The sequence below is a fragment of the Crotalus tigris genome, unplaced genomic scaffold (genome assembly GCF_016545835.1).
Source record: "Crotalus tigris isolate CLP2741 ecotype Arizona unplaced genomic scaffold, ASM1654583v1 scf7180000017814.3102382, whole genome shotgun sequence".
Classification (NCBI taxonomy): Eukaryota; Metazoa; Chordata; class Lepidosauria; order Squamata; family Viperidae; genus Crotalus; species Crotalus tigris.
Genome location: NW_024096652.1, coordinates 2,701,570 through 2,721,200, shown reverse-complemented (window position 1 = coordinate 2,721,200; position 19,631 = coordinate 2,701,570). Strand labels below are relative to the sequence as shown.

Here is a 19,631-nt window from a genome sequence, read left to right as displayed (position 1 = left end):
ACAAGTTCAAATAGATTTCATATAGGAACATGGTTATTTCCAGAAAGACAGGATTGGTAGCAAGTGACAGTTTAACATTTCCACAGGAACTAAGTATAGCAACCTATGTATAAATGAGATCTCTAGTGCATGACAAAGCTTGTAGGGAATGTCAGATTTGAAATATGTACAGGAAGTAGGATGATTCAGAGGGGGTTTTTTTTGTTCTTTTTTTCCTTCTGTTCTTTTTGTCTTTCTTTTCTTTCTGTTATTTTAATTTCTTGTTTAAGAATATAGATCTAAAAATTTGAATTTTGACAAATACATATCTAAAAAAAATAAGCGCTAGCAGAATTCTGAATTTCACTTTAGATTCAGCTTTGTGGAGCAATTCTGAGAGAATTGTTCAATCTGAGATATTTAAAAAAACCATAGATACATCATCCTCTATTATGTAAATTTTGTTAAAAATATGTGGGAAATAGATGCTGAACAAACAGGTCTTTGGTCTATTGCAGTGGGATTCATATGGCTACAATTATGGCTAGGATTCCATTATCCACCTATACATGGCTAGAATTCCATTTAGAATTATAGAATTGGAAGAGATTATTTAGCCCATTAAATTTCAACCTATGCTGCATGCTAGAATCCAAACTTGAGCATCCACAAGAGAAGAATATCCAGCCTCCACATGAAGACACCAAGCAAACAGGAGCCCATTACCTCCCTTGCTTCCACTGTCAAACTGTTCTTACTATTAAATAGGGGTTCTTTTGCTAAAATTCAGTTTGAATCCATCTTCCTTGCCCTCAACTTTGGAACAATAAGGAACAGGTTTTGACCTTCTTTTCTGAGACATCGCTTCAGATATTTGAAAGTGCTGTCATATGTCTTCCTCAGTCATTTTTTCTCAAAGCTAAATATGCAAAGTTTTTTTAGTCTATCTTCATGTGACACAGAAAAATGGAAGAAACATTTAGTTAAGTTAGCTACATTTCTTTAAAAAAAAACTGAACATGGGAAAAGAAATGCTACACTGAATAGGGGCCCATCAGTGCTGACAGATTACTCAAATTTCTCTGTCTCTCTCTCTTTCTCTCCCCCTCCCTCTCCCTCTCTCTCTCTGCAGTATTGTTTCAGAATGCAAGGGATTGCTTCAAAGCAGTAAAAAAATTAGACACCAGTTCATCATCACCCACCTGAATTGATACCACAGAAAATTTGCCCACTAATACTACCATTTCTTATGCAATCATTACTGAATTCAATCGGCAATCCACACTACTTCTTAATTTAGATAGAAGAAAGCAACAAGTTCCACCAATGAAATGTTTCTTGATTTTGCAGATAATGGTAAAGCATATTCTGTTTTCTCAGTTTAGATGGTCTTATGATACAACCCAAACATCTAAGAAAGAACGATTAAAGAGGTTGATGTAATAAATGATAGGGTCAGTTCCCATTAATCAGATTGTAATATACAGAGTACCTGGATAAATTTTGAAATTCTACCACCCATTTGTTCCATTTAATCTCTTAAAAATACACAATTTCTCATACTTAACTTTCCTAAATCTGATTCTGACACACAGATATAGAGTATGAAGCCTGAATTCTTAGGATGCTTTTTCCAATCCCTTGGACCATCTGTCAGTTATTTTCACTCAGCAAGACAAGCAATGTGAATTATGTGCTTCCTTAAAATAAACTTTTGAAAAATTCCACAGCCTTAATTCAGATGCCCTTTCATTTTCAAAAATCAGATAAAACTGGTATACTGTAGATATCCACTAAAGGGAACGAGCATATAGAAAAGATGTGCAGTAAGCGTGCCGACCATCACCAGTTTAGCGAAATGAAAGTGCCAACAAGCCAAAGATACAGAAAATAAGAAGAGGCCAAGCATTTTGCAACAAGAAAGGATGGACCGCACAGAAGAACACAGAACAGGACGCAAGACTGGTCAATAAAATAGTACCTGGGAAGATACCACCTCTGTGTAGCTACTGAGTGTGTCTTCTGAGAACTTAGCCAGCTGCAGCAAAAAATAAAATAAAACAGGTTACTATCAAGATATTTGGAAGGGATACATGAAGAAAATCCTTCTGAAAATACTTGTCACCACTAGGACACATGAATGAAAAAGGGATCTCTGTAGGCTAAGCTCTACATGAAAAGTATGCTGCCTCAGATATTCCTTTACAAACTGAGGGAAAAAGCCCCCCCACCCACAAAAAAATCAGTCTTCTTTTTGACCATGAAAAGATCCTGAGTGTCACAGGAACTCGGACTAATATTTAAAATTCAAAATAGCTTTTGGTTAAAAGGAAACAAATTACTAAATTAAAAATGAGCAAAGGTAATCCAGATAAGTGCAAGGTGGAACGGAAGGAGCAGCATCAAGTAGAAAGTGATTCAGAAGAAGATTTGCAAGAGGAAACCAGTGAGGAAAGTTGAAGGCAAAATTAAAGAGACGGGGAGAAGAAGCAGAAACATGCAGGCTGGGAGAAAAAAAAGAGTCTAATTCCAACCCCCCCCCCCCCACACACACACAAAGGGAAAGCAAGGGAAGGAAAAGAGCTATATAAACCAAGAGGACAGAAGCATGTAATTGTGCTAGATGATTTGGGTGGTAAAGTGCTAAAAGAGACAGTGCTACTCTAAGTCAAAGCAGAAGTGGCAAAGATCCAATTACAGTAAGCTGGCAAAAAGCAATGATACAAGTCCACATTTGGGAAGTAAGCATATTGCCCAGAATGTCTGGACTCTGGAATGGAGAAAGGAAACATTGAGAATACAAGCACTGGAGCAATCATGGAGAGACTGGAGAAAGAGGAAAATAAGGAGATCAAGCTTCACATGCCTACAGCAAGCAAACAGAGATGGAAGCAGAAGGAATGGAAGAAGCTGAACAAGACTGAATAGGAGAAGCAGAAGTAAGCAGGAATGATATAAATCAGTTGACAGTAGAATTTACACAATCAAGAAAAAAAAACATTATTCCTGTTATTGATAAACCCCCATAGGTTCTGCAACTCTAAAAACCCTATTCATTCATTAGAGAGGTTAAATAATTAAGAATCAAAAGACCAGTGCAAGCTAAAATGGAAACTTACCAACTACCTTCTACAGAAGTCTGGAAACCCCGGTCACAAAAGAGTTGAGAATTGCAACCAACAGACAGTCTATCAGAACTCTGAACAATTCCCATTTTATTCATGCTCAAAACTCAAACCATTCACTTTTGTCCCTTTATCCCTTCAACTGCTCCCTCAGGAATACCTTTAATTCCAAAGACTGATTAAAAAAAAAAGCAGGGAAAGAGAAAGAAAGAGCATAGGATCTCCCTCTCTCAATAAAAGAGGTCTTTGACTTCCCATTCCAAGATTATTATTATTATTTTTATTTTGCCCAGTCTGATGACCAGGAATTAGGGGACAGTATTATATTCAGCTGAATAAACACGTAAAACTTAAAAGGCACTTTCTGGTTTCCTGTATTTCTTTAACCAGCAAAACCTCAGAACCTGCATATCAAGTCCATTCTCCCACCTGTCTTTGTTGCTAAATACCTACCAAAGATGTAGGGGAAGCTTTGCTCATCTGGGCTAGAACCCTGGCTTCACCGAAGGCCGTGGCAAGAACCCATAGGATTGGAAACAGGAGTGGGAGGATAGGCAAGACACCATTAACCTGTAACGCCATTCCAAGTCACAATGAGTATAACCACTTTCCACAGCTAAAGATATTCAGTGTTGATCAAAGCCATAAAGACATTATACAGATGTCCAAGGAGCATCTTATTTTCAAGATCACTGGAATTACATATACAAGGATATAAACATGAATAAATGAAAAACACAAGAAAAGGTAAATTACAGACAGAATCTCAAGAATCTTACACCCCACCATATATCTCCATGAAAGATTTATTCTTGCCATGTTTACTTGTACATCAGCAGAACTGGAATAACAAACTGGGGCTGCTAATAGGCCCAAGTGCCATTGTTCCCTAAAACTGGAATCTCAGGACATCATACAAAGGTATTGAGCTTGCTTCCCAGGAAGGTCTGAACACAAATAGCAACAAATTAATACTGACTTCCCTTGAATGGCCCCTTTCTACTGTCAAAAACAAAACAGGAGCCAAAAAATCAGAATGCAAAATAGAAGCAAAATGGGTCCCGCTTCCTCCAAAGTTCTTCAACAAATCAAATAACTGTATTCTGCAGCAATCACAACTAATGCTACGATTGGCCGACCTGGGCCCATTGCGTGGTCCAGAAGCTGAGCACAGGCGTTAACTTACATATAAATGATTACTGCCATTGATTTATGTACGTCCTGATGAAGTTGGCAGGAGCCAACGAAAGCTAGGTTGCTAATTTTTTAAAACTTGTTTTATATTAAACAAAACTTGTTTTATATTAAAAGTTTTATATTTATATTAAAACTTTTAACGTTTTAACTTTTCCTGGTGATCAAATTTTATTCATAATATGCACACACCCAGGAATCATGCTTCTATTTTTAGTATTCTTATATATATATATATATATATTTGTTTTCTGAGGTTTTCGCGGGTGTTTGTATGTAGGTCTTTGGTTGTTCGGGTTTTCTCCCGCGTAAAATTGGAAGTGTCTTGGCGACGTTTCAACGAAGTCCCATTCGTCATCTTCAGGCTGGTGTTTTCAGCTTCGTGCTTCGAAGCACCAAGCTGAAAACACCAGCCTGAAGATGACGAATGGGACTTCGTCGAAACGTCACCAAGACACTTCCAATTTTACGTGGGAGAAAACCCGAACAACCAAAGACCTACACACACACATACACACACACACACACACACACACACATATATATATATATATGAACCAGAACCAGTTTGGGGATAATACGAGCATACTTTTCTTTACCTGAAGCTGAAGAAACATGTACTGCCAAGGGATTATTTCACCAGCCATGAAAAAAAAACGCATGGCATTGGTGATCAGGAAGCCAAGCTGCCATTTAAAGAAAAGAAACAACATTAAAAACTCAACTTTCAGACTCCCACCCTTCTATAGGAAATATAATTATTCTTTGAAAGATTATATAGTGCCCAAATCTGAGGTAAATCAAAGAAACTAGAATACCCATTTCTAGTTGAACTAATCAACTAGAAATGGGTGTTCTAGTGATCTAAATATAGTAAACCAATCAGCTGGTTCACATTATTTGCCACTGCTGTAGTTTAAACAGAGAGAAGACGCTGAGCCTGAGAATATAGGCTTTGCCATTTTTATTATATGTATGAAAAGCAAGATGTTTTCTGAAAAACAGTTCTCACAGCAGGTAGCACTTAGAAAATTCCAAATATTAAAACAATGTAATTAAAATGTGTCAATAACAAGCTAAGGAAACAGCATTTGCTAGCTAAAAACTGCTTCAGGTATGGATAAATACTGCTATGGATAAAAGTCAGTTTGTCCTCCAGCACAAATAAGATCTAGTCTGGTTTTCTTGGGAGTAGCTGCTTAAAAGACCTTGTCTTGGAATGATTCCCAAACAGTCTCCTATGACAGCATGGCAGACAGAAGGATCTCTCATCTAGATCTTAAATTCCAAGCAGAGTTATATGTCATTCCAAATAAAGAGTTTTAAATTGGGCTTGGAAAGGACCAGTAGCCATTAAACTTGTTTTCTCTGGAACAGATCTCCATCAATATTTTGAAAGGTTTGAAAATATTTTTTTTTAAAGCAGGCTTGCTTAGTCCATGTTACCAAAGTCAAAACAAGAGGTCCCTATGCCATGCACTGCTGTATCCAGATCAGACATCATAAAGAATGGACACTGCAGATGTATCAACGTTAGCTGTGCACATATATTCCCATCATCCTTTAAAATCTGGATACCCAGTATACCCATCTTGCTAACGAGATTGAGAGAGAAAGAAAGGGATCACCTTGGGTTTAGTTAAGCTATCTTCTCTTCTTCTGTGTTAGTCTATGACTGCAACAATTAATTCTCTCCTCTCTCTCTCTTTCTCCCCTCAAAACTGCTCCATTAGCTTTGTCTAGTTCTCTTCTGTACATAAAACAGTTCCTCCTATTTCTACAAATGAACGCTCAAGACTTGCAAAAAAAAATATGAAGGACTATTTCTGCAAAGGAACAGAAAACCGTCACTCATCAGGATAGTCCTAATCACCTAGAACTTGACTGGACCAAAACCGAAGAGCTGCTACTTACAACAAATTACACATACCAGCACAACAGGAACAGCAAACTTCAGCATCACCGACTGTACTGTGAATCTCTCATTATCTAGAGCAGTCACAGACCGTGATAAGCCCATGTCTAAACATAATCTGAAACAAACAAATGAAAAGTCACTGAGGATCTTAAAAACACGTCAATAACGTATTACCTTTTGCCGGCTTTGTACCCAGCAAACCTCCGTTACACTTTTGAGAAGAACTCTATCCAAGAATTAAGAACGTACCGAACATTGTCGATCACTGGTGTTTTTGTGACCCGAAAGAGTCGAAACATCTGAGGATTCTGGGGTCCTTTCTTCATCTCCCCACTGGGGGAGGGTGGGGGAGAAAAAGGAGGAAACCGATCCCCTGGCTCTAAGACAATGTGTTCATCATCCTGTCAGAAAAAGATCAGACAGTGACAGAAGCTATCTAACAAACAGGCAACTCAAATATCTTACAGAAAGTTCAGGCTTCTTTAAGCAACTAACAGCAATTGATCTTATTTTACTAATACGTATAATTTACTGTTGCTCGGCTGACACAATCATCTTTGTTATAGCATCATTATCTGAACCCTGGTTTTCTGCTCAAAGAACCTTCAAGGCATATAACAATAACAAATGAAGCATACTTCTTACAAAATGAAAAGAAAGAAATGCATATTATTATTTTAAATCTATTCTTCCCATTACTGAAAGAAGTCATTTCATCACAAGCTGTATATTGTACGCTGACGTTTTCTGAAGTATTTGGTTTCCACTTTTAAAAGAAATGTTTAATTGTGGCCCTGTTAGGAAGAAATTTATGGGTGTTTTTTTTTTATTGAAAATTTTTGAAAGTTTTACAAATATACAACCAAAAAAATAATCAACCCTCACCCCATTCCTCCCAAGCCCAAGCCCACCCCTCCCTCCCCCCTCCCCGAACTTCCCAGAACTGAATATAGGCTTATCTAAAATTTTAAAATATCTAAACAAATTTTACATCTTATAATAATAAAATATATGTAAGCATTAATAAAAAAATACTTAAAAAAGAAAAAAGAAAAAAAGGAAAGAGAGAGAAAAAGAGAAAAAAAAAGATAAAAAAGAAAAAACAAAAGACGGAAAAAGAAAAGAAAAAACAATATATACAAGTTATAAGAAAGCTAAATGATATTTTTCCATATCCAAATTATATTGTATAAAGTTTATCCATTTTTCCCATACAACAAAAAATTTCTCTTGAGATTGCTCCTTTAAGAAAGCTGAAATCTTTGCCATTTCCGCCAAATAAGAAACTTTATAAAACCACTCTTGCAAAGTAGGCAAAGAATCCTTCTTCCAATATTGTCCAACTAACAGCCTAGCGGCTGTGATCAAATTTAGCATCAATATAACTTCCTTAGCATCACAGTCAGTAATAATACCTAATAAAAATAATTGCGGGGTAAATTTTACCCTCCTTCTAAAAATTCTTTGAATATTCCACCATATCTTAATCCAAAAGGCTTTTATATTTTTACACGACCACCAAATATGAAAATAAGTAGCATCCAAACAACCACATCTCCAACATTTAGGCTGTAGATCAGGGTACATAATGGACATTTTCTTTGGATCAAGGTGCCATCTATAAAACATTTTATAAAAATTCTCTCTTAAGTTCTGTGCTTGTGTGAATTTAACATTCCTCACCCAAATAAGTTCCCAAGTATCCAGTGAAATTGATTCACCGATATTTTGTGCCCATTTAATCATACAATCTTTAATTAATTCAGATTCTGAATCCATTTCCACTAAAACCCCATAAACCCTCTTAATATGGGTTGGTCTTTGATCCCTTACTTGTTTGATGAGATTTTCATCTTCTCTAAGCCATCCCATATTACTATCCATCTTCCATCTATCCACTATTTGTCTATATTGAAACCATGAATAAGTTAAATTTTCATGTGTTAAATCTTCCAAAGATTTTAACTGCCAATTTTGACCATCCCATCTAAGTAATTGTATATAAGAAACCGTATCCATCTTAACTCCTTTCTTTATTCCCTCTATCGCATGCCAAGGTATGGCCCATAATGGTATTTTAAAATCACTTCTATAATATTTCCTCCACACCCTAAGCAAAGAAATTCTTATAATATGAGATTTAAAGACCCGGTCCATTTTTTTATTAAAAATTAAATAGGCATGCCATCCAAAAAGTAAATCCCAGCCTTCCAAATGGAGTATTTCTACATTTGTTAAGTTCACCCAATCACTAATCAATGTTAGTACCACCGCATCATAATACAATTTCAAATTTGGTACCTTGAGTCCACCTCTCTCACGGAAATCTTGCATAATTTTAAGTTTGACCCTTGGTTTTTTCCCTGCCCAAATAAATTTGTTAATACCTTTCTGCCATTCATTTAAGTTAAGTTCATTCTTTAAAATAGGTAACATTTGAAACAAAAAAAGAAACTTTGGCAGAACATTCATTTTAATAACTGCAATTCTACCCATAAGAGATAACTGTAAATTATTCCAATTCATTAAATCCTTCTGTACCCCAATCCACAACTTTTCATAATTATTTTTATATAGTTTTGCATTAGAAGCAGATAGTGTAACCCCCAAATATTTTACCTTGTCAACAACTTCAAAATCTGTTAAATTGACCAAAGTCTGTTTATCACAATTAGTCATATTTTTGGTAATATTTTGGTCTTATTATTATTAATTTTAAAACCCGAAACATTTATGGGTGTTTTTAATACTCATGTTTATGTAGAAAAATATTAAATACTTTGAATCCAAAGAAACCCAGAATCAGACTTTGGACATGCCAGGTCTGAATTTCAGCACAAATTCTTGTTTTTTACTAGTACATCAGCATCACCATTACCATCAAGAAGAATGGGAATTACCTTAATCCCTCTAAGAGAGGTGAAGGATTCCTGGCCTGGCCTCAGAGCAACAATATCACCTTCTACCAACAGGCTTACTGGGAGGTTGACAAGATGACCATCCCTATAGACCCAGTGGAGCGACCAGGATGGGGCAAAGGGCATGTGAAGGTCAGGGTACATGGTTTTTGTCCAGATTAGTTCTTTACTATCTTTCAAAGTATCTGAAATATCAGATTAACAGAAAATGGTTATTAAACAAGCAACACAGTAGAAAAATAAAGATATCAAACAGATATATCATTGTTATATAGATACTGACTAAAATACTATTAGGAAAAGTATTCCATGAGGGAGGGAGGAAATAGATAGGCAACCAGAACATTACCAGAAAATTAGAATTTGTTAGCTTCCTTCCTTCTTCTCTCTTGATAAAAAAAGTCATTCAAGGTTAACCTATTGGCAATCCACCACTGCAAATCATGTGCAGACTTCTCTTTCCAATGTTGCATAAATAATTCCTTTTGGCCATCCTCCATGCATGAAGGGATTATTTTATGAGGTCCCATACACTAAAGTCATACTGCTAAACATTGATCCAGATTTCAGCTGCAGCAGGAATTTATTCTGAGTTTATTTTAAGGTCAAATTAACCATGACATATGTCCAATTAAAAGCCTAACCTTATCCTTCCAGCCCCAGTATTAATTAATACAATTCTCCTGGATCTGTTGGCATCCATGCCATTTTAGAGAAATTATATTCATTTCAACCACGGCAGGAGGGACTTATATTCTCTCCGTTTTCTTTTTCCAATCACTCGTTCTTCAACAACTCCTACACACACTTCCTAAAACATGCATTTTAATGGCAATTCATTACTTTAGTTCATGCTACAAACAATCTGCTCGGTTTTCCTATAGAGATTGTAAACTGCAACAGTGGTTCTTGCAGCTTTCCCTGCAGCGAATCAAAAACCTCCACATCTGGATAGCTTTGGCAAGTACTATGTTTGTTCACAGAAGACAGAACAGGATGGAGATCCAGATGGAGGGAAATAAGGAAACAAAGACAGCATCAGTGATTTGGCCAAGGGTCCTTATCAAGCTTCAAATGCTTTAATCTGTCCATTAATATGAGACATTCTTCTCCATGGTGGCAGCCTGGTTTCAGAATCTCCAGTGACAGGAAGAATGCTTGCTGCATTATTTCTGGTGCTAGGTTAAAATTATTTACTTATCGAAGCATTTTTAAATTTCAAGCTTATATTTTATTTAGTTTAAATACTTTTTAAGTTTCTCGCTGTTACTGTCACAGATGGCTACCGGTGCTTCACTTTTATTTCCTTTTGTGTAGCACTTAATACAGCTAGTCCTCAATTTACAACTTCAATTGAGCCCAACATTTCTGATGCTAAGCGAGTTTTGCCCCATTTTATGACCTTGCTTGCCGCAATTGTTAAGTTAGTGACACGGTTGTTAAGTGAATCTGGCTTCCCCATTGACTTTTGCTTGTCAGAAAGTCACAAAAGGTGATTACATGACGCCGGGATGCTGCAACCATCATAAATATGAGTCAGTTGCCAAGTGTCTGAATTTTGATCACGTGACCATGGGGATGCTGTTAACAGTCGTTAAGTGTGAAAAACTGTCATAAGTCACTCTTTTCAGTGGCGTTGTAACTTCGAATGGTCACTAAACAAACTGTTGTAAGTCAAGGACTACCTGTATCTGATATTGGGGCATATGACTCCAAATTCCTTTTTTGAATGAAGAGATGGTTTACAAGTATAGAAAATTTAAAAAAAGCAAAAAGTATTTCTATTATTTTCCTAACATATAAGTTATAGTGGTAACATTGCAGTAACTGGAATAAGGACAAATTGAGGATACTTCTCACTATATATTTGTATATGTATAGTTTATATGGCCATCCATTTTACAACAGTCTCTAATGAGACCCATCAGATGAGGGAAAACAAAGACTAACCAAATGCCTGGTTCACATCTGTCATGAAAACCTCAGATAAATGGAAGGGGGGGGGGGTAGGGAGAAGGACTGTAGCAATGGTGGAATATAAAGACAAAGGAAGAACATAGAGGAATATCACTGTTGGGCACAGTTACTATATGAACCTTCTGGAGAATTATCTGCTGTTAATTAAGAAAGATTATTTCTTCAGACAAAAAAAGTAGAGAGCCTTCATGGTGTAGTGATTAAGGTGTTGGATTATGAGTAAAGAGTTCCAAGTACTAATTCTTGTTCACAACATCTCTCTAGGGATCAGTGGGCCAGTCACTCTCTCTCAGCCTAAACAATCTAACTCATAGGTTGTTCTTGTGGAGAAAAAATGGGAGGGAGGAACATTTATGTACTGTCTTGAGCTCCTGAATGAAAAGTGGGATATAAATCTATGAAATAAATAATAAAACCAATGGCAAAGGTTCTAAGATCTGCTTTTGGATGGATGCGGCCCCATCTACACAGGGTAACAAAAGCAATAAAGGAGGAAAGAGAGGAAGGTGTGTGTGTGGGGGGGGGTCTTACCATTTATTCTGCTGATGATTTTCCGAAGTCTCCTCTCAATTTCCCGGCGTTTCATCCTCTCTTGCCGTCCAATCACAAAGAGGTCAAGTAGCACCAGGAAGAACAGTGCCAAGGCATTTACGATTTCTGAACCTTCACTGTTTAAAGCAAAATATGAGACTTTTTAAGCAGCTGAAAGAATTATGTGCATCCCATTGCTAACAGCAATAGAATAAAATTAAGCTACCAGTCTGACCAATTTCTGAATACTTTACTTGTTTGTTCATTTATTTGTTTATTTGCTTATTTATTTATTTCCCATAAATAGCTCAAGGAAGTGAAATACCGTAACATTTTATTCATTTAACATTTTTAAACATAAAATTTTATCCTTCACTTCAAGCTACAAGGCATCTTGGGCCGGCATTGTGAATCAGCTTCAATCATCTGACTCATAATCTAACTTTACAGCAGAGCTGCCAAAGCCAATGCAGCCTCCTTATTATAGCTCTGGATCTGATGAAATTCATCAACTAAAATAGGTTGAGTCCTTTGGTTAGAACAGGGGTGTCAAACTGCCGGCCCATGGGCCGGACGCGTCACGTGGAAGCCGCGCCCACCCCATTGCCGGCAATGGCAAAACCGGCCCGTTACATTGCGCGACATCACGTGACATCGCGAGTTTGGCCTGCCTGGGTTAGAAGGACTGACTAGGAAGTCACACGTGTCAATATTTCTTCGAATAAACTTCATTTTTAAAGAGACATAAGGCCAGGCATTGGTAGCCGCAGGACTCTCTATCAAACTGAATGCCCAGTTTTGAAGCAAGCTGAAAAAAATCTTCATAACAGTCTTTCAAAATATTTGGAACAGTTTCATAAGCATGAAGGCAACCAACAAAGGGGATTAAAGTGTGAAGTCTTAAGAACAATTAGGCAGTTGCATAGCCCTATCGCCAATCCTACCAGCTTTCAGTCACTAATCACATGATCTCTTATGAGCCTATCCACATACTTAAATCTTAACACAGTTTTTATTCCATATCCATATTGGTCAAGGCAAAAGCAGGAGGTTTTGGGTGGATCTTGGACTCATAATAATATCAATTATTTTTTTTGAAGAATCCTTTATAACCTTCACATACACACACACTTCCTATTGTCACCAGATCAAGATACTATTATTATAATATGCTTTCAACCTGCCTGGAAACGGTTCATGCATTTGATAAATCCTACATAATCCAGGTTGAATTTGTGTCAACTTTAAAATATGATTATGCAAAAAAACAAACATGCTTATGGTTTTCCATAGACTATCAACAGTTTTCTATATGAATTGAAGGGTAAGAAAATGTATAGATAACTTACCTTCCTTTGGGTTGGCTCCCATAGCAGCAGAATAGTAGCAGCATGGATAGAAGCATCAGAGATGCCCCTGGCCAGTGAAAACAGGAACACCGGTTGCCATGATACAGAAAACTGGCTTTCCATACTTCCTACAATAGGACAAGTATAAAGAATGGGGCTACATTCACAATGGAAACTAGACTTTATTATCCAACTGCAAAGCTCAAGAGAAACAACAGTGGAACTAAGTTGCATTGGAGCGCAAGGACTGTAGATACAAGATTCTTGTTATCCATATTCCAAGCTTAATAGATGGATAGACTGACAGATATAGACACATAGAAAGCCAAAGAAACAGATAGACAGCCTAAGAAACAGACAGACAGATGTTCATGAGCCCTGTCTACAAAGAATGCTAGTTCTTTATTCTGGCCTCTCAACAGCAGGAAATATCATAGAAATCTGTCACCCTGGAATTATCATTTCCTTCCCTGAATGGCAAAGGTTACTAGCAATCTTTACAACAATAAATCCAGCAAAACCTCTAACTATAAAAAAACATTACCCCAAATTAAAGCTTAGCATTCAATTTTTCCCCTGGACCTCATAGTGGCCTAACTTTCATCTCAGCTGCCCCCTACTGCTGAACGTTTTTCATTTCCCTGAACACCAAAAATCGCTTGCAATCAAAAAATAAAGGGAGAATTGCCTTTAAACACATAAAATTACCTTCAAATCCACATTTAACTTACAGATAGATAACCTCTATACAACAAAAAGTACTGACAGAGAAGAAAAGTGTCTTTTGTGCCATATGTGTTCCCCAATTACTACAAGTTTCCTCCAACTTCAGAGGAATGAAGTCAGTGTTACCGTGTTTCCCTTAAAATAAGACCCACCACCAAAATAAGCCCGGGGGTGGGTGGGCATAGCCAGCACAGGATGCACTGAGCATGCGGGGGTGACAATGTCCAGTAGTAGCCACAGCCCACCAGCACAGTGCCAAAGGTAAATCTAAGCACAGAGGCAGAGACACAAGGGGGCAGGCAAGCAATCCGGACCTGCTGCGCGGCCGCCTGGCTTGTGGGAGACTTGCGCGAGCTAGGCAACCACACAGCACATCCGGATCACCTGCTTGCCCCCCGCCTCTGCCTTTGTCTCCTGCCAGTGCTGCCGCGCAAGCCTCCTCCAGGCAAGGCAGCCACGCAGCACATCCGGATCACCTGCCTCCCCCCCCGCCTCTGCACTCGGACTTACCTGCACTGCACCAAGGGGCCAGGGGGCTGCAGCTGCTGCCAGACACCATCGGCCCCTGTGCACTCGCCGCCTCTTGTACATGAACCGAGGGATGGGGCGCTCAGCCGGGCTGATCACCCTGATACCGTGTTTCCCCAAAAATAAGCCCTAATGCATCTTTTGGTGCCCCAAAAAAATATAAGACCAGGTCTTATTTTTGGGAAAACACGGTATCTTAATGCTGATTGCTCACATGTAAACTGGAAATTAAATGCCATATTCCATGTTTAGTAATGCTTTGTGTTTTTACCATGAGCAGACTGAATTGATTTCTTATGTGACATCTTTTATTATTTTTCCCAATCCTTGTACAGTGGTATCTCGGTACTCATTAATTGGTTCCAGGAGGTGCGATAAGTACTAAAAACAATGAGTACCAAATAAATCATGTGACTTACCACGTGACCCTTTGTTTCAGCTGGAAAGAACTTCCTGTCTGTCCCTTTTCCTATGTCAGTGACCTTCCCAGCATGGCTAACTTCCTGTCTGTTCTCTGCGGCCATCTCCCTCTTCCTATCGCAGTGGATCAAATACCAAATTCGATGAGTTTTGAAGCAGTTGAGTACCGAGGTACCACTGTATAGCTATGTTTCTGTTTTATGCTTGCCAGCTGTCCAGTTATCTGAATAAGATGGCTGGCCATATACATTTCTATGATAAATAAATAAATAAATAAATAACAACCTTGCTTTCTTATGTGGTTTATAATAAGTACCCTTGTTCAGTGTTTAAGCTTTTACGTAAAATGCACAGGATTCTCCTAAAAGAAACATAAAAACACATAAAACTAAGAGGGGTACCTACTTCACAAATTGCAATGCTTACCTTCCATGAAATCACCTTCTTCCTTTCTTTCTGATGTCCTTCCAGCAGTGTTGATAGCTGGTCTCTCAGAATAGTTAGGGCTTTTGTTGTCGTCAGACCCAAATTTGCAGTCATTTCATCCTGAAAGAGCAAAAGGCAAATCTAGTATTTCTTCACAATTTTTCCTACCAAGTTCTGTGTCATCTTCTTAAACAAGTTATACTTAGCAGTGACCTATCTACTGAAAGAACAGGCATATCCTTGTCTATAATAATACTTTAAAACACAGAAGTACTTCAGGTTAAACTCTCTTTTCTTTTTTTCTTACAGGATGACATTATTCACTTTTCAAAGTATTGAGAAAGGGAAAAAATTCCTAGTTTTCTTCCTTTTTCTTTCTATGCTATGGTTTCAAGCTTTCGTTCTTGATCTCTGATTATGATACCTGATTGGAGATCCCTGATCTTGATCCTTTATCAGAGATCCCTTAATCCCTGATCATATCTAAATAGAAATGCCACCCTATCCATATTAATCTCCAAAGATATATGAGATTACATCTTTCAGAGTCTTATGGTGCTTTCACTTGATTCGTGTTAACCCCATTATTTATATAAATCAAACACTGTGCCAATTTTTAAAGCAGGCCAACAGATTCCTGCTTTAATATTCCTTAAAATTCTAAGGAGATACTCTAGTAGTAGAAAAAAAGAATAAAGTCTAACAAATCCAATTTACTATCAGTCTACTTTTGTCCCATGTGAAAAAAATGTTCCATGTATCTCGAAGACACAAAGTTGGTGAAAGTCACATTTGAAAATTCTCTATAAACTCAGTTGGAATAGGAGATGACAAGAAGCATTTCATTACAGGCTGAATACTTAACCTTCCCAGCAGATTATGCCCATTTTCAAGAACTGGAGAGTTGACTGCATTTTGAATAGTCTACTTCTGAAACTAAAGTATCTTGAATGTGTCTAATTTGTAAAGAGTAGGTAAATCCTGCCTGATTCACACATCATACCAGTTTAAAGCAATAATACCAGTTTAAAGCAATTCTGAGATTGAGATAGAAACCCCCCCCCCCCCGTTCAAGGGGTAAAATATAATTTGCAAATGGTAGCCTGTGAGGATAAAAATAAACAAGCACTGTAAGATCATGATTTAATATTAAATGCATGGCAGTGAAGAGTTCCACTAAAATAAAAGTAAACACTGGAGTTTTGACAATTATGAAGGTGTTCATCATGCGTCTCCTGCCCAAAAGACCGATGTTTGAGCTGATCAAGAGAAGCCCAAGTTGCCAAGGACAGACCCAGGACAACTGCCAAAGAATGAGAGTCTCAGACAATCAACCTTCTTGTAGAATCTCTTTATTTGAAGCTGCTGCTCTCTCACCTGGCCCTGCCTTGTTCTTCTTTAGGAATATGAAAATGCAAATCCCTCAGCAATAAACATGAACATGTAAAGCAAGAAATTCTCAATGCATGCAAGCAGATGATGCTATTTCATATTTGGAACAACTAAGAATAAAGCCTGGTGCAATGTCCCTATTTGGCTAGCTCTAGGACTTAAATAACGGATCCCTTTTTTTTTTTTAGAAGACAAACCAGACTGCAAACAAACATCATTCCCCTATATTAACAATAAAGCCAAAAAGAAAATGCAGGTATTGTAGCTAGCAGTCCCAATTCGGGTCCATTCCTTGGGTCCACTCAAAGTTATATTCAGACTTTAACAATGATTGAGGGGTCCTTGGTGCTGTCTGAGCTGGCTTGTTTTCTTGCAGACGTTTCATTACCCTAACTAGGTAACACCATCAGTGCTAGTTTGCTGTCTGCTTATATTCTGGTGTCTGGCCTGTCTGGGTGGGTAGGGGCGGTTTTAGGAATTCTTTGGTTGGGCTGTTTACTAATGGCTCTCTGTGGCAGTTTCTTGATTGGGGAATTGCTTTTAGCTCCAAGGTCACCTTCAGACCAACAATCAGTAAACAATATCCCAATCAATACCCAAATCCACAAGTCTTAAAGTTGTCAAGGTTGTAGACCCCTGAGGTATAACACGGAACATAGTTAATGCCAGAATACCGATACAGTCCAACTATCCCAAACATGGGATTTTATGACAAATGGATATGAGAAACTAGAACTGCCACAAAACTCTCAGATTTTCAATCTGGAAAGTTCAGAAGTGACAGACGTTTGATTATAATCATCAGTAAAGGCAGATGACCTATTTGCACTCCCATCTGACAGTAAAAAGGCAACATTAGGATACTTCAATAGTTATTTTTCTATTATTAGGATCAAACACTGTAGACATTAGCAAAACTCAGCTTCTATTAACCTGGTTAACATATATGGTTTGTTAACTAGAAAAAGTCACAATTGGCTGGGTTAAATTTTAATTTATCATGACACTACTGCCATTGTTTACAAACCCCAGTGTCTGAGTTCATGTAAGGCATTATCAGTTATGGAGCCATAGTGCTTGTGATCTTCTACCTGAAAGATCACAATCACCTAAAGGGCCATCGGTTCCACATCTCCAGAGAATTCCCTACCTCTATACAGTGCTGTAAACTATTTGAACAAGAAACTAAGGAAGCCCAAAGTGCAGACATGAACAAAGATGTTGAAGTTGTTTCAGATGTTTCCTCTTTTCACCACATTTCTGCCTCAATATGAGTTCCCTCTTCAGGCCTTGAAATCATGTTCTCTGACCCCTCCCACCCCATGCTAACTTTCACTTTCTCACATGATGCAGGCATAGCAAATTAATTATGTCAGCAGACCTAACTCCTACAGACCACACACAGTTTGTGTCTCCACTGGCTAATTTCATACTATACAATTATACAATTAACCCATTTTTCTGGGTTCACATAAGACACCAAATTGTAAACTATCCAACAAACTATCCACCCATTAAGCACAAAAAACTAACCTAGTAAAAGCTAACTTACGTTAGGCTGTGCACCTACATTTACTAGGTCTTTCACTGACCTAATTTAGTGTTTGTTTGTTTGTTCAACTCTAGTGATAGAATACCTGCTGAAATTAGTCCATAATTTGTCACAGCAGTCTATGAAAAAAGAGTATTGTAGCCTTAATTTATTACTCTTTAGTGCTTTGGTTTAGAAATAATTCCCCGGTGTCTGGCTAAAGCAGCAACCCTCTGTTGAAGAAAAATAGAAAACAGCGGGAATTATAATAGAAAAGCAAAGTGGCAAACCGTTCAAGATTGGTTCCAATATAAATGCAGCAAGTTAGAAAGAGAATGCTGAGTACGACAATGTGATTGTGTTCCCAGTACTGGTGCCTACTGTCTAGTCTGTGTTTGTTTTCTAACATGGGAAGTTCAGCATTTGCATTTGCCTCCTTCGCTCAGTTGATGGGTTGAGATTAAATTATTAGATTTTGATTACAATCCTGCCCACAACTGTAAAGGAATATGTGGATGATGAAAGCATACATCTGGCACTTACAAACTACACCCCAAAATGAAGCAATTACATTAGCCCACAATACTGCATGTGAAAAATGTCACCTTGTTTTATTCAAAGTACTACTGAAGAAAACTCATCCATACAATGACAGTGATACAGCTAATCGAGGAACTAGCAGGATGGTGCAAAGAAAACTCACCCTCATCCTGTTCTCTGACTTTCTATCCCACATAGCAGCTCTGAAAACTTTCACTGCCCTAAAACAGGGAATGGTGGCAGCAGCTACCCAAGCAGTCTTTCAGGATAGCTCACAACTTCAGCACAACATGATGAAGTAAAGTTTTACTGGCTAAATAAAGTTAAGAAAGGAAATAGGAGAAAATGATAAACAGGCAGTGCAAGGACAACTAAAAGAAAGAACACAGTAGAGCCAGCCTTCCTTCCTTCCTTCCTTCCTTCCTTCCTTCCTTCCTTCCTTCCTTCCTTCCTTCCTTCCTTCCTTCCTTCCTTCCTTCCTTCCTTCCTTCCTTTTTTGATTCCTGGCAACTGCCTGGTCTACTCTCTGCAGCTTTCACAGCAACATTTTCCAGAAGTGGATTAACACTGCCTTTTTTCCTATGGCTCAGAGACAGCAACTGGCCCAAGTCCACTCAGATGGTTTTGTGCCTAAGGTGGGACTAGACTAGAGCTCAATATCTCCCATTTTCTAGCCTGATGCCTTAACCATTACACAAACTGGCTCTGGTGCAGATATTTTACATTATAAAGGTGGAGAAAATAAAAAAATAGTAATGAAAGGAAATTTTTAAGAAAGGGTAACAAGCAAACCTAGATGGCATTAACCACTTTTTTTAAAAAAATGGCAATCCTGAACTTAACTATTGTTAATATCAGCATGCAGTCCTATGGCCAATTGTGCTTATTAATGAAAGTCAGGATATGAGAATTATATAATAATTAAAATTACTATTTGCTTTCACCTTTGAAAATCTCAAGGAAGCCATCACCCCATAGCTATCAGGGCATGATCCAAACACAATCTGTGATTGTACTGTTTGTCTCAAGTTTATAATTTTTTAAGAAGTTGATATTCCTCCATATTTGCCCAATCAA

At 37.8% G+C, this 19,631-nt stretch overlaps 1 protein-coding gene across 5 annotated transcripts in view; it reads right to left on the bottom strand.

The window, feature by feature from the left end:
- Positions 1-19,631, bottom strand: part of TMEM94 (transmembrane protein 94) — an 86,660-nt gene that overhangs the window by 32,527 nt on the left and 34,502 nt on the right. For 4 of the 5 annotated variants that reach the window (XM_039342931.1, XM_039342933.1, XM_039342929.1 and 1 more), the window contains 9 exons: positions 15,092-15,211; positions 12,992-13,119; positions 11,643-11,779; positions 9,117-9,319; positions 6,466-6,617; positions 6,229-6,331; positions 4,898-4,984; positions 3,558-3,674; positions 1,961-2,017 (listed from right to left, as the gene is read on the bottom strand). In XM_039342931.1, the coding sequence (XP_039198865.1) occupies positions 1,961-2,017; positions 3,558-3,674; positions 4,898-4,984; positions 6,229-6,331; positions 6,466-6,617; positions 9,117-9,319; positions 11,643-11,779; positions 12,992-13,119; positions 15,092-15,211 (1,104 nt within the window). The remainder of the gene's footprint in view (positions 1-1,960; positions 2,018-3,557; positions 3,675-4,897; positions 4,985-6,228; positions 6,332-6,465; positions 6,618-9,116; positions 9,320-11,642; positions 11,780-12,991; positions 13,120-15,091; positions 15,212-19,631) is intronic. The other variant, XM_039342932.1, reaches the window with a different exon arrangement.